This window comes from Peromyscus eremicus, chromosome 10 (genome assembly GCF_949786415.1).
Source record: "Peromyscus eremicus chromosome 10, PerEre_H2_v1, whole genome shotgun sequence".
In the NCBI taxonomy this organism is placed as follows: Eukaryota; Metazoa; Chordata; class Mammalia; order Rodentia; family Cricetidae; genus Peromyscus; species Peromyscus eremicus.
Window position 1 is genome coordinate 84,111,689 of NC_081426.1, and position 15,920 is coordinate 84,127,608.

The following is a 15,920-nucleotide window of genomic DNA, read 5'->3' on the forward strand; positions in this document are numbered from 1 at the left end:
CCACATCCAGTACTCCTCTGGCTTTCCTCTAGAGCCATCGCCAAGCCGTGCGGAAGTGGAAAGACCACGTGCCGAGTCCAGATGTGGAAGCATTCTGGCCGTCAGCCTCACGTAGTTGAGGCTCTGCCCACAGCAGCCTTTGGGCTTTAACATGATTACCCAGTCCCGGCCACCACCTGACTGCAAGTTCCTAAGAAACCCCGATTTAGGTCCTCCCAGCTGAGCTCAGCTAACCAGAGCTGGGATAAAGTGACTGGTGTTTTAACCCACATTTGTTTGGGAGTCTGTGCATTTCGGCAATAGATAGCGGCAACAGTAAATATATGCCAACTTTTATAGATTTATAATTTATCTAGATTCATCTCATGCTAAGGAAACGCTAACTTATATATATACTGTTATATTTGTAAATTCTTTTTTTCTTCTTAAATCCCCTCTAAATTATCAAGCTCTCCCCATCCATCAACTCTGGTTTTGCTCCTGCGTGTAGCCATAATTTCTTATTCATAATGTGGTTAAAAACTTAATATATGAAATTTAACAGATTTGTGAATCTTTTAAGGCAATCTTTCTTGTTTGAAATTGAAAAAGCCCTTCATTTGGAAAACATGTTAAAATGTTAACAAAAGCAAAATTTAAGCTTATATTCTTTATTCTTACTACTTTAAATGTCAACTGCCTCGTTTGAGATCAAAATAAGAGGTTCTTATTTTGACAGACAGTGAAACTTGTTTTTGGAATAAGATGATATATTCAACAGATGGCTCCTAAATAGTTCTTTGCCAAAAGTGGCAACTTTACGTAGTACTGTGACGTCAAGACAAGACTGGAAATATTTGACTTATGTTATGGTTCTTAGAACAAATGAAAAAAGAAAGAAAGAGAGAAAAAAGGTGTTCTATAACGTGCAGCATCCCAGAATAGAGTCTGGGTCACTTAAAATGTGACTTTGGAAGCTGATCTCCAGTCTGTAGTTCCAGCTAGTTGAGAGGCTGAGACTGTAGTTGAGGGAGTGGCTGGGAATCATCAGAGGCTCAGTCTCTAAGAAAGAATATCTGCTTTGGATAGATTCACTGTTCTGGAATAATCAGCTCCGGTGGCAGGATTCTCTGAATTTTGTTTTAGTCTTCTCTGCCTGCTTTCCACGTCATGTCAAAGCCATCTTGTTTATGTTAGCTGGCTTGCAGCCTGATGGAAAGAGTTCTTATCATAAACATGTTGACCAGCGTCAGATGAGTTTCACTCAAGGCTAACTTACCTGTGAGCTAACACAAGTGGGAATGCGGAACCGGCTGTCTGGAAACACTGGCCCTCTTACTGCTGGTCTCCAAGGTGGGGAGGACTCCAGCAATTCAGGGGCTGGGCTCATCAATGTCTGGGAATTGGCTGTGTTGGGGTTATCACCAATCCTTCCAAAGGTGAATGAACGCTTCCCCAGAAAGATACAGCAGCTGCTATGATTAACCGAGCAATAGAATATCAACATGACAAGTTGTTGATGGATGAGCTGAGAGACTCTTGCCCATAACAAAGTCAGAAAGGAGACACTATGAGGTGCCCCCTTGATTAATTCTGCTGACCGCTTGAGGAAAGGCACGGATGATCTGTTATGCAGATTATCTCAGTGTTTCCAGGTTCAGATTAAAAAATGAGCTCTTGGTTCAAAAATCAGAATCAGTTCAAGATGGCATCCTGGCTTGGGTTATACCTTCCTTGTTTCTCTCTCTTTCTGGGACAGACATTCCTGTCTCCTTTGTGGCTTCGGCTAGCCAGAGTTAATCTAAACAGGAAGTTTGGGCTGTAACCATTTTCAGTGTAGAAAAGAGCCAGCCCTGGAGCCAGAAGAGCCAGACACTGGAAGAGTGCAGAGTCTTTAGCATGTGACCAAGGTCCTAAGATTCTCTCTCCTTGCAAGGCTGCTTCCCCTCTGATTTCCTTGAGGTTAAACATAACTCCTGTGAGAAATAGCATAAAAAAATCTTCGTAACTTACTGTGTAGGCAAACTGCTTCTATGAACATTTGTATTTAAGTATTGCATACAAAGTAGTCATAACTATCACCTTTACCATTAGAAAGCTGAAGTTCAGGACCAAGTGAGCTATTGAAGGTAATTATCTCTAGTTGAGCAGGAACGCTGGAACTCAAAGCCATCCTGACCCCTGGATAGAACTTCTGCCTCAATGTAGCCACAGTAGCACACCTGTCTACTTTTGTTTATTTTTCTACTTCTGAGCACTTAGTGTGTATTCATTAAATATTTGTAGTGTAGGGTTTGGAGATGGGCCTTGGGGTTTGAACGCTAGCCAAGTTCATGCACAGCCATGACCTTCAGCAGCATCGCCAAAGACCTTCAGTGTGTCTGCTGAGATTTGCTCTTAGGTCTCATGGACCACAGACTGGCCTTGGAGTCATTGTATAGGTAAAAGATGATCACGGACTCCTGATCTTCCTGCCTCCCCACCTTACAGGCATGAGGCACTACTACTGGTGCAAGCCATTATTTCTGAGGAGAAAGATGACATATGGAAAGCTGTGAGAATTCAGATGCCCTCATTGAGTCTAGAGACACTCAACTCTGACTCACTCGGGTGAGCCTTCAAACAGCCCTTTGAGACACCCCGTTTTCTTTTTGGTTAGAAGCAGGCTTCGAGTAGTTTGAAGGACTCACCTTAGAACCAAGGGTGGGCTGAATGCTGGCATTGTTCTTGTGTGGGGCTGTTGCTGGTTCCCATCTGGTTCCCATCATCTAGTTTCAATCTCTCAGTTCTATGTCAGGCCTTCAGATGGGCCACTGGGGATAGTGTGTCACCCAATCTTACTGTTAGAGAATTAATATGCCTCCCCAATGAGAAATCACTTCACACACTTGAAGATTAATAAAGGAAAAAAAAATCCCCAATATAGCAAGTGGCCAGCTCTGGCTAACGCTCAAAGAGGAGCCGGCCACAACCAGAAGATTTTAACTAGCTTATATACACCTTAGGCTAGTGCATTCCACATAGGCTGTCATCTTAAATCTCTTCCAGGTCCAAGTCACACACTGAACAATTTAAACAGAGACTGGAGACTACAAGTCTGGCCATTTGGGCAGACGGGAGATTTGCACAGCCAAAGATGTTGCCAGAATTATTTAAGTACACCAGTGTTGTTATTTTCAAACAGCTGTTACCCAGATTCATTTTGCTCACTGGGAAGAATTATGCTTTTTCTGATAAGAGCACAGGGCACTTAATGGTGGTTGTCACCCTGCCTTGCCTCCTTGAGCTGCTAATTAGAGGCATGTTCTTTGATATGGGGATGGTCCTAAGGGCCCGTTGAGAGTCAGAATTGTCTCCTTTTGGTGTGGAAATGGAGTCTCCTTGGAGGTCAATCTTGGTGAGCAGACATTAGCAGAAACTTTCTCAGCAGCCCTAAACTTCAATTGAGGAACAAAATGTTCTTTCTCTCAGTTTCTATCAAGCTGGTCAGTACATTACAGACTTCCAGTCATATTGGAGGCAGCATCCCCTTTGATAAATTCACTTTCTATAACTTAGTATTTCCCAAGTGAGTTTATTAGTAAATCCTTCCTAACATCAGTTGTCCTGCCTCAAGTTCCTCCTGCACCATTACCACACCCCATCACTTGCTGTACAAGACCCAGTATCTTACAATAAAGTGAATTCCCTCTATCTTCTGTAGGTGCTGAAAGAGTTTGACTTCCTTATTTTGTATGGGTGACTGTCCAGGAATGTGGTCTTTAAGAATTGCTCAGAAAGCTGGGCAGTGGTGGCACATGCCTTTAATCTCTCTGTGAGTTCAAGGCCAGCCTGGTCTACAAAGGGAATTCCAGGACAGCCAGGGCTACACAGAAAGAACCTGTCTCAAAGGCCAAAAACAAAGAGAAAACAAGCAAACAGAAGAATTGCTTGGGAAAGGCCAAGATGAATCTAATGAGTAAAGCCTGATCTGCATTGCGAGAATGTCTTGTTTTAATAACCGGTACCTCTACAGCTCCGGTGCAGCTAGCTAAGGTGATAAGGACAAAACCAGTCTGCAGAAAGACCTATTTAAATCAGAGAGACAGACAGACAGACAGACAGACAGACTAACAAACAAAACTCAGCAAAGAGAAAGTCAGCACAATCCTCACCTCCTGGAATATCTTAAAAGAAGAGGTTGTGGTGAGAAGGTAATGTAATTTTTCAGCCAGTATTTTTAATGACTGCTGTCTTTTAATATTAAAGAGTAACATGGGAGGTAGGAAGTGTTCTCTTTTGTGCTGAGCAGTGAGTTCACCATTTATAAAACGTCTTACTCTATATTTTACATCATGTAAAAAATAGCATACGTTTTGTATAACTTTATACCCTCTAGTGGTCTAAGCAAGGGGAAATTTCTAGGTCTTTCTCTTTTCTTCTTCTTCTTTGCTTCCTCCCACCCCATCCCACCCCACCCCACCCCCGCCACTAGGTTTTATGCTGTAGCCTAGGCTAGCCTTGAATTCACAGCAATCCCCCTGCCTCAGCCTTCCAAGGGCTGGGTTTGCAGATGTGAGCCATCACACTTGGCTGGCTCTCTTCCTTTCCGTCTCCTACAGTGTGTTATTTATAAAACCCCCTGCCACACACTTCTGCACTTCCTCTTTCACATCGCTTATTTTCTAGCCCAGGTTCCTTTTCTGCCTTTCGCCCATTGGAGAAACAAAGCGCTCCCCAGTCTCCTTCCTGCTCTGGTCCTAAACTTTTCTCTCCTGGTCTGTTTTCACTTGGTTGCTTCTTTCTGCGAACTCTGGCAGCTGAGCTTTCCCTCTGTTGTAAGATGCACGACGTCTGAACTGTAATCTTAGCTCTCCTCTCCGAATGAGCTGCCTGTTCTTGTTTATTAGCATGGACTTTCATCCACATGTATGTCACTAAAGTAATAATTTAAATAATGCCTAAAAGATCAACCACACCTGGAATAAAATTATGTAACCTGTAAATCATTTGTAAGTGGTATGCTAGTTTTACTTTAGGTTCTAAAACCAAGAAGGCCACGCCTCTCTCTGAGACAGGAGTGCTAGCCCTTTGGGGACTCTTCCCCTATTGCCCTGTGCTCCAAACAGATGTCTGAGTCTAGTCCCAGCCATCTGTCTGTGTAACTCTTCAGCTGTTCGGAAAGAATGGACGGGCTGTGGAAACTATGTTATGTGCCCTCTCACAGTTTACAAGCTCCAAAGTGACTTACAGAAAACACACATGAGAGCAGAAAACTTATTTCCCAGGGGCTGGTTATTTAGAATTCATGAAGGTGCTAGGTTACTGACTTGCATGCTTGGTAGGAAATGGGGATCTGAGGAAACAGAAGTAATATATACATATATGTATATTATGTATATAAAATCTGTAAATGTTCTAGAGACGTTTCCTACCTCCCTACAGATACTCCGTGTGAAAGTTTGTCCCGCCTAAGGCATCTAGTTGGTTTGGTTTTTGCTCTGCCTCGGGAGAGGTGTCACCTTAATAACAACGCTAATTATAATAGACAATAAATGATAATTTATGGGCGACCAAGGACCAAATGACTGTGGGAGCTTTCATTAAGAAAACAAACAGCCCAACCACAACCTCTGGAAGCACGCTATAATAATTATTAGATATTTATATGCCCTCATCAATGCGCAGTTTTTATTGAAAAGTCCCTCCTTTGAACTTTTTATTATGGAACATTTTTTTCAAGGTACACAAATGCACTAGCTATTCTGTAACGCAGCTTCTACCACCCCACTGCCCAGCTTCAACAGTTCAGTTGTGTGCCCAACTGGTTGAATCTAACTTTTTTTTTTCTTGAGCCGGAAATCTTTTACGTAAATGCCAAACCATCACAACATTTTACTGGTCAATATTTCAGTAAGCATCTTCGAAATGTTATAGCTTGAGTGCAAAATACACCTGTGATCCAAATAAGAAGCGCAGAACGCTCCTCTGCACTCGTGGAAACGCTGTTGCGGAGTTATGCGACCCTGGATTTTCGGGGGTGGGACCCGAGCTGTCAGTCTTCGGCCTAGGCTGCGCTAGATCCGGTCAGGCAGCCGTGGACCCCCGGCACGTACCCGAGAGCCACGAACACCACCCACCCAAGCATGCGCAATCCAGACCCTGGAGTTGCTAAGGCCCCGGAGGAAGATAAGAGACTCAGGATACAGCGAGAGCCAATCAGAGGACGCAACCGCCAATCAGCCAGCCAATCCAGAACCGAGATTAAATCAAGTCCTCCGCGTTCGGCATGCCCCACCCGTATCCAATCAGAGAGCCCCTACTTTGGGCGGACTTTTCAAAACAGCGAAAACAAAACAAATCGGGGGACCTTTAAAAGGTGTGATGCGTCCAGGAACGGTCTCCTTCCGCCCTCCGAACGGCTCGCTCATCTTTGCCCGCTTTCCGAGTCCATCCTGGCATGAGGCTGAAATCCAGATTCCGCTCCCCACCCCGGAACCTGGCTCGGCGAGGCGAAGAGGAACAGAGGCAGCTAGCCGAGGCTGGGCACCGAGGCGCGGAGCGGGGACTCTTTCCCCAGCTCCCTTGAGGAGAGCGAGAGAGGATCCCTCCGCGCGGAGTCACGCGCCCCGCCCCTTGGGGGCGTCTCCGACGGAAAACAAAAACAAGGGGTTTGCTCCGCTCCGGAGGCTGCGGCGGAGCCGGGAGGACGCGGAGGTGCGGGGCGGGCGCTGCGCCCCGCTGAGGAGCAGGATGCGGCCGGGGCTGTGAAGGCCGGGCGGTGGCGGGGAGGTCGGATGCGGGTCCCGGAGCACCGCTGAAGCGGCTGCCCCCCGACCTCGGAGACGGGTCCGGACGCCCCCGCCGCGCCGGTTCGCGACGCCGGGGCCCGCACGGTGAGTGGGGCCTCCCGGCTGGCTCTGGATTTCGTGGTGACGGGTCGGGATCGCGGCGGCGGAGCCCCCTGAGAGCTGCTTCAGGGCCCCCAGCTGCAGCCCGGGGGCTGACAAGGGCCGCGGGGATGTTTTGAGAGGGGCGGGTGGCCACACGGGGGTTGACAGCCCCGGGGCTCTGCACGGTTGCTGAACCGAGGGATTGTGTTCGTGCTCGGCGAGGGCGGACTGGACTCCACCTGTCCCCCACCACAGACAGCTGAGTGGGCCGCCCTGCCTTGGACGGTGGGCTCGTCGAAGCTGCAGAAGCCGAGGGGGCAGCTTGGAGGTGGGCTCCGCGAGAGAGGGGGGTCCCTGGGGCGGGGCTCCCGGAGCGGGGCGGGCCTCCGAAGCCGCCTCCTTCCAGTTCTTTGTTCGGTCTCGAGACTCCCCCTCCCTTCTCTCCCATTGTGCAACGCCCCGCCCCAGACTCGCTGGCCTCAGTTTTCCCGTCCCCCCGCATTCCTCCAGGCAGAAGTCCCTTCTGTGCTGTTCAGGTGATGCGGACAGTTGGGGACATTACGCTCCTTGGACAGTTTTCCTGTTTGCCCAGCACTGCTAGCCAGAGGGCTGGTCTGACCCAGCCCTGGCCAGCGGGGGTGACCGAGGTCCTTGTCCCATGCCACGCCTCCTTGGCTTTTGGGGAGGATTCCCCTGGGGCTCACAGACGTGACCGATCCCCCCCTGGGTCTGGTTTGTGTGAGCTGGGGGCGTCCCTAGCTGGAGGGCTCCTGGCCCGTGTTACATTCTTAACCGGCCACGGTGTATTTGCTGCAGATGAAGGATTTGGGGGCCGAGCACTTGGCAGGTGGCGAAGGGGTTCAGCTTCTCGGATTGTTGAACTTCTACCTGGAGCAAGAACAGAGATTTCAACCTCGGGAAAAAGGGCTGAGCTTGATGGAGGCCACCCCAGAGGTAAATTTGAGAATTGGTAGGAATTTGGAGAAGGGAACTTTTTGTTTTCTCCAGTTAAGTCAGTACTGAAGGCTACAAAGTTAAATCCAAAAATGGCCTTCCTGTAGTAAGAAAAACCCGAAACCGCACAAAGGCTGTCTGCTTTTGTTCTAAATGGAAGTTAGACCAAGTGTAGTGTAGAGGTGTTTCTTCAGACAGTGGGGGCTTCCTAGGGAATATTTATGATAGGATCTCAAATAATCTTAGAAAACAGAAGCACCATACATAATAATTATACAAAATTACATAATTTTTCCAACACTGTCTGTTCTAGGGGAATTGAATTGTACCGGAAGTGCCTGGAACTGGGCAAAAAAGACGTCACCTTACATTGAGCTGTAAAGCTCTTCTGTGTTGGATAACTTTTAAAAGCAGTGATTTGTGTTTTGTGTCTGAAAATATATAGATAGCTTTAAGTAGCTCATACTCATAAAATGTTGAAAACTAAACGGGAAAGTATAGTTTCTGGACCTATGTATTCAATTCTAAGAAAATAAACTTGGATTCCTGGTTTTTTATTTCAGAATGATAACACTTTATGTTCAAGACTGAGAAATGCCAAAGTAGAAGATTTAAGAAGTTTAACTAACTTTTTTGGATCTTGCACTGAAACTTTTGTTCTGGCTGTCAATATTTTGGATAGGTTCTTGGCTCTTATGAAGGTATTTAATAATTCTTATTAAATCTACATTTTTTTCCTTTGGTATCTTTATTTTTATTTTTGGTTTTTTTTTGAGGCAGGGTTTCTCAGTGTAGATCTGGCTGTTCTGGAACTAGCTCTGTAGACTATCCTGACCTCTAACTCAGAGACCTGGTTGCCTCCGCCTCCGCCTACCTCTCCTGAGTGCTGGAATTAAAGATGTGTGCTACCACATCTGACAAATCTCCATTTTTTTCAATATTCAGTACCCAATAGTGTCTAACGCACAGGGCTCAATAATATTTGTCAAATGGATGTAATAAAGCATCCTATCCATAAACTTAATAAGAATTCATTCATGCCAAAGAGACTGCAAAATTGTACATCTAGATCTTTGTACCTCTTAAATGTGTTCTCTTAAAGATATTATAAAAGGAAGATCAGCATACTTTAAGTACTTAGTGTTTATAGGAGGCTGGGGGCCGGGGGAGAAGGTGAGAATTGATTAAAATCCACCTTGTTAAAAAATGCCATGATGATATCAGTTACAGGCTGATTTATAAAACTGCCCAATCTGACATAAAAGAAGCTAGACTTTATTTTTAAAAAAAGTAAAATACTGCTGGGGGGGGGTAATATTTTCATTTTTCATCATGTTTTTTCTTGGAGCCTACATGTTTTTTAATACTGAAACATGACAAATGGAGTGTAACAGTATATTAAAGTTGACCTGCTGCCTTTTCTGTAAGGCCTTTCAAAGCAGGGAGCCACGGTCTTATTAATAGTCAGCAGCAACTGTTAAAAAAGGGCAAATTCTGTGGCCAATAGGATTGCTGTCAGCTGCTGGGTCACCTTCTAGGGCACTGAGAAGAAAAGGGCACCCATCTGTTCATGGCAGCTCCACATAAGTCCTCCACACGGCACAGTTAATGGGGTGCTTCTCCTGGGCAAGATTACATTATGTAATGGTAGAGTTTTGAATAAAAAGAGCAGATGTAGAATAGTTTTCCTTTATCCAAAGCGGTAGAATGCTGTGTGGTGTGTGTATGTTCGTGGGTGTGTTCAAAGGATTGTTTTGAGGGAAGATGTACTATTCTCAGTTTTATTACGTCTGAATAGGAAGTGTAACTCAGTGCCAGAAAGCAAGCTTTTGAACCAGCTTTGGGATTATTTGATGTGCATTTAAATTTAATAAATGCTCAAATAGCCATTTTTTTCTTTTTAAAGAGAGGTGACGATGGTCTAAAATGTAAAAATAATTGCAGGTAAAGGCAAGTGCATCTAAGAGAAGCAGCGTGAAGTTTGTTCAGTGGCTGTCTGGCTACATCTGAGTAGTGATTGTTGGGGTTCCTTTTGTTCTGTTTTTTAGGTGAAACCGAAACATTTGTCTTGCATTGGAGTCTGTTGTTTTTTGCTGGCAGCTAGGATGGTGGAAGAAGAATGCAACGTTCCGCCCACTCACGACGTGATCCGGATCAGTCAGTGTAAATGCACGGCTTCTGACATTAAACGGATGGAGAAAATAATCTCAGAGAAATTGCACTATGAGTTGGAAGCTACTACTGCCTTAAACTTTTTGCACTTATACCACGCAATTGTATTTTGTCATACTTCAGAAAGGTGAGTGGGACTTGTGGAATATCCCTGTGCCTTGAACATCACCTCAACTTAGAGTAGGGACTTAGATTGTCTATAAATCTTACTCCCTCTGAACGTGCATTGGAGTCCTTAAAAGCCAAGTAACTTCTCCTAAGGTTTGATGACTCTTTCTCCCTTGCTTTGCACAGGAAGGAAACACTGAGCCTCGACAAACTAGAAGCTCAGCTGAAAGCTTGCAACTGCAGGCTTGTCTTTTCAAAAGCAAAAGTGAGTCTGTTTCTTGCGTACGTATGTCTCACGGTTTCTGTTGCGATTTTTTTCCCTAATGTGTGTGTTTTTGTTTGTTTGTTTTTTGTAGCCATCTGTATTAGCTCTGTGCCTTCTCAATTTGGAAATAGAAACGGTAAAATCCGTTGAATTGCTGGAAATTCTTCTGCTTGTTAAAAAACATTTGAAGGTAAGTATCTTTGGGCTTTGTTTTCTTGTGATGTCTTAAATATTTCATGTAACACTTTGTGAAATTCTCAGCATGTGTTCATTTTTCTTGTATGTCAGCTGTTCTAATTCTCAAAGTTCGCTTTGACCCAGACAGTATTAAGCCAGAAGAAACTCTCACTTAGCCCAGCTTTTTTCTGAATGCAGGTGTTCCTTCTGGGGACTTGTTTGCTATGGCAGGGTAGCTGTGCATACTCCCAGTACCTGCCCTCAACTGTGTCCTGTAAAGTACGCTGAATACCCTAAGGTGATGGATGACGTCCCCTCACGTCTGTATGTGGAGGGCTGGGACATCTCAGTAGCACTACCAAAATTATCAGCAGTTTTTTAAAGCCCCTTAGCTGGACCATGCCTGTAAGTTTTTGCAGTCATGGCAAAAAAACAAAAGCACAGTGCTTTTTCTTATTTAAACTAATAGTCTGGTTAAAGAAATGCAAATTTTAACACGAAACGACGTTTATTGTTATTGTGACTTAGTGTTAGATAATAGTGAATATGAGAAGTACTTTGGGGTTCTTACAAAGACATGGGCAATCCATGGGAGGTTCTGTGATTAGGAACCTGGCTGAAAATCCATCATCTGCAAGAATGAAGGTTTGTCTACTAAAGGCTTATGGCTAAGAAATGGGTAGGCTATTGGGGTTGGGGATTTAGCTCAGTGGTAGAGCCCTTGCCTAGCAAGCACAAGGCCATGGGTTCGGTCCTCAGCTTCGAACACACACGAACTTTTTTTTTTTTCTAAAAGATGACCAAGTGTTCTGAGTTTTGATGAACAGGCCAATCTGAAAGTTGAAGGAGATCACTGAGGATGTGTGTAGGATAGTGAGAGGGACTGGTAATTGCCAGGTTACAAAGAGCTAAAGATACGGCAGACTCGGTGGAAATAGAGGCCGAGATGCTTTGAAAGATTCATTTTTAAGTCAGATGTAGTGGCATACACTTGTAATCCCAGCACCCCGAAGACTGAGGCAGGAGGATTGTGAGCTGGAAGTCGATTTAGGCTCCATAGTGAACAGACTTCTTGAGCTGGGTGAAGCTGTCAGAGCATGACACAGGCCTTCTGTTTGTGGTGGAGGTGTATGCAGTGTGCAATAGTTGTTGGAGATGTGAGCTTTTTCTGTCGCAGCTCCTTCTCTGAACTTCAGTGTAATAGTGATACCTGAAAGCATCTTCCGTGCTCAAGTCATGTGGGCATTCTCCAGTTGGGGAGGAACCGCCCTTTCCTCTCTGATAGTGCTGACTTTAGTTTGTATCGGATGCCATAATATAGATGTATATTATAAGCAATCCAAACTAATTTGTTCAAGAAACATTTGTTACAGAAAGGATTTTTTTTTTTTAATGAAGATGCTGAATTTCTTTTCTTTGGCACTACTAAACAATGTACTTGATGCTTTAAAAAAAAAAAAAAAAAAAACAGGCTTGGTTTTAGGTCAGTGTTTTCTTAGAATAGGCAAATTTGTCTTAGCACCCAGATCATATTCTCATGGTTAAATCAGAATGCCTGGCACCTGTGATTTCGAGGGGCAGCAGAGTCTGAGAACCGTTGTTATAACAGCTTCTTTCATCTTTATACCCAGATCAGCGACACGGAATTTTTTTACTGGAGGGAATTAGTTTCTAAATGCCTAGCAGAGTACTCTTCTCCTGAGTGCTGCAAGCCTGACCTGAAGAAGCTGGTGTGGATTGTCTCCAGGCGCACAGCGCAGAATCTGCACAGCAGTTACTACAGCGTCCCCGAGCTGCCGACCATCCCAGAGGGGGGCTGTTCCGATGGGAGTGAGAGGTGAGCGGGAGTCTTCCACAGACCAAATAGAGTGATGGGTTCTGAGCATAAAAAACAACTGTAAGGGCCAGCAAGATGTCTCAGCAGGAAAGGCCACTTGCTGACAAGCTGGCATTGGAGTCCCAGAGCCCACAGTGTAGAAGGAGAACCAACTACTACAAGTTACTTTTCTTACCTCTGCACATGCTGTGATACACGTGTGCTCGCGCATGCACACACACCACACTCTTTCCCCCTCTTCCTTCCCTCCCTCCCTTTCTCCCTAAAATAAGTAAATAAATGTAGTTAAAAATGAAAAGAACAGCGGGGCAGTGGTGGTGCAGGCCTTCAATCCCAGCAATTGGGAGGCAGAGGCAGGCGGATCTCAGTGAATTCAAGGCCAGCCTGGTCTACAGAGTGAGTTCCAGGACAGCCAGGACTGTTACATAGAGAAATCCTGTCTCGAAAAACCAACCAACAAACAAAACAAAACAAAAAGAAGAAGAAAGAACTGGGAGTGGAGATGTAGCTCAGTTGGAAGGTATTGCCTAGCATGCAGGAAGCATTGATTTGATCCCTAACACTGTAAACCAGGCCTGGTGGCACATGCCTGTAGTCCCAGCACTTTACTAAATGTGATGCTCTCTGCTGTCAGGTAAGGACCAGAAACTCCAGTTTCATAGTGTGTGTTCTTGCTTTGGCATTTGAGAGAACCCCTGGCGGAGTAACCAATAGAGGGAAGACCTTTCAACAGACCACAGTTTCACCCCTGCATTGAAGATACTTAGAATTCTGTGGTTACTTCTGCTGCAGTGAATGAGACAGGCATGATAGGTGGCAAATAGTAATTGGGGTGGGTGGTGGTGGCATGGGCCTTTAATCCCAGCACTTGGGAGACAGAGGCAGGCAGATCTCTGAGTTTGAGTCCAGCCTGGTCTGTGAAGAGAGTTCCAGAACAGCCAGGGTTATACACAGAGAAACCCTATCTAGGAAAAACAAACAATTGTTAACCAAACCTGATGGTCCATGCCTTTAATCTCAACACTTGAGAGGCAAGGGCAGGAGGATCTCTGTGAGTTCAAGGCCAGCCTGGTCTACATCTGGAGTTCCAGAACAGCCAGGGCTATGTAGAAAGACCCTGTCTATAAATAAATAGATGAAAACTATTGTTAAGGAAAAACTATCTTCTAATGAGAACAGACTTGACATAAAGCTCAACTCAGCTGTGTAAATAATGGTTAGCTTTTGAGTGTGGTGTGTAGACCGATCAGGCTGCTGTATGTTGCCTACAGACATCTGTTTCAAGCAATGACACCCTCTTTTGTCTCTTTCCTTTCAGTGAGGACTCTGGTGAAGACATGAGTTGTGGAGAGGAGAGTCTCAGCAGTTCCCCTCCCAGTGACCAAGAGTGCACCTTCTTTTTTGATTTCAAAGTGGCTCAGACACTCTGCTTTCCGTCTTAGAATTCGCATGGTCTGTGTCAGGAGTTAAAGGATGTACGCCTGTTTCAAAGCAATAAATGGGGGAGTAGGTAGTTCTCTAGTGCATCCCCCATCTAGACAGGAATTAGACAGACTGGAATACCTACCTTCTATTTATTATTCAGGTCAGATCTGGCCTATTTTCATATTTGATCCTAAGCCATCAAATGGGTTAGTGCCTCTTTAACCGTACTTTATACATTGGCACTTTATTTTCTTGTTGACTTTCCCTGTGGGGAGGAAGGGAGGTGCTGATACCTTTGTTGCTTTTCAAGATTTTTAGAGATGGGTAGTGTAGCTCGTCTTCAACTGTAGAGCCTTCAGGTGTCTTTCTCTAACAGTGGGAGTGTGCAAGTGCTTCCTTAGCAGGGACAGTGGATAAGCCTGCCATGGTTTGTCTGGGATTTCCTTCTCCCCTGTTCTCAGAACAGACTATACAGGACTCTGAGTGTCAAACACCAACTTTGTTTTCTTATGATAGTGTCTGATACAGATCCTATACATTAAGAGTTATATTGACATATCTGTGAATTTTAGTTTCTAAATGTCTTGAGATTTCTGCTAAAGCGGAAATTGTCATCAGGCTAGGGCTGTTAGTTGCATTCTTAATACCTAAGTATTGTCAGACTGTAGTATTATTTTATTGTTATCTAAAAGATCCATAATCTGCTAGTTTTGCATGCACCTGTATGAAAGCGGAACAGGAAATGGAACCAATATGAACAGAACAGGAAATGGAATTGATAAGCACTGATTTAGTTCATCTCACTTTCTTGTATTGAAAAATCTGCATGATAACTTTCTTATTGTTTGTAATTCACATTTCATAATGTATTGTATATGGGTGCCAAGATTTGAATATGAAGTGAAGGAACTCCAGTGTTTGTAGTATTAGTTAAAGCGATTCTGTGTGGTGAGACAGCCATAGGGATGAGGATGTGTACACTCTGTACACAGAAGATTTGTACAGAGAATTTTTAACTTTATAAACCTATGTGAAAATGTAAATCTTTTAAAATGTACATAAAATACTGTATTTTTTTACCTTGTGTGTGTGGTAATCTGGTCAGTGCATGTAAATATAATTTATTGTGTGTTCTATATTCCCGGACATTGATGACTTACTTTTTATTAGTAAGTCAACACCCATTGAGGTGTTTTCCAAAGTAGATTTTTTTTTTTGAAGTCAGAATAGGTTGTAATTCAAAATAAAAATATTAATGAATTCTCCTTACATGTAGTTTTTAATTGATTTTTGGTGAGTTTCATCACAGAGGCTTGAAGTGAAATTGAGGGTCCCCACATCCGCCTTTTAACTGCTGACACGCCCTCTTGTGTGGTTTCTCATCAGCTTGGCCCTTGGTTTTGGAAATACCCAAAGGGCATCTGTCACTTGAAAATTGACCTATCTCTGGGTGGGTTTACATTAAACTTTCAGAGATGGCACACTAATCCAAATGTCTGTTTCTTCACTGTGAAAGGCAATAATATGGTATCAAGTAGGCCAGGCTGGTACACTGTACAATCTCTGGAATGTTGCATGGTGTGTTTGGTGATGGAGTCCCACTAGTTTCTTAGTGTCTTGCTTTTTGTAGCTCAACTTTTTTTTTTTTTCCTTATCTGAAATGATAGTCTCTCTATTTAGCCCTGACTGTCCTGGAACTCATTACATAGCCTGGATTGGCCTTGAACTTACAGAGATCTGCCTGCCTCTACTCCATGTTTTGGCATTAAAGGCGTGTATTTCCATACCTAGCCTCTCAAATCTTAAAAATAATTTTTTTGTGTTGGTTTCCCACTCTAGTTGTATTTTGTAGACTTGTTTTTGTTAGCAGACCATGTATATGGAATATAATTTTTTATGTGCTGTCTCTGCCCTGGAGGTAATAGGCATGACTCAGAAGGGTTTCTATTGCTGTGAAGAGACACCATGACCACGCAGCTCTTATAAAGGAAGACACTCAATTGGGGCTGGCTTACAGGTTCAGAGGCTTAGTCCATTATTCATGGTGGGAAGCATGGTGGTGTGCAGGCAGATGGGTGTTGGAGAAGGAGCCAAGGGTTCAACATCTGGATTGGCAAGCAGCAGGAAGAGA

General features: G+C 44.3%; 1 protein-coding gene across 1 annotated transcript; it reads left to right on the forward strand.

The window, feature by feature from the left end:
- The first annotated feature begins 6,581 nt into the window (after positions 1-6,581).
- Ccng2 (cyclin G2) lies at positions 6,582-15,054 on the forward strand. Its single transcript, XM_059274692.1, has 8 exons — positions 6,582-6,854; positions 7,668-7,805; positions 8,369-8,506; positions 9,854-10,104; positions 10,272-10,350; positions 10,442-10,540; positions 12,159-12,364; positions 13,683-15,054. Exons 2-8 carry the CDS (start codon positions 7,668-7,670, stop codon positions 13,804-13,806), a joined length of 1,035 nt encoding a protein of 344 aa, XP_059130675.1. The 5' UTR covers positions 6,582-6,854; the 3' UTR covers positions 13,807-15,054.
- Positions 15,055-15,920: the final 866 nt, after the last annotated feature.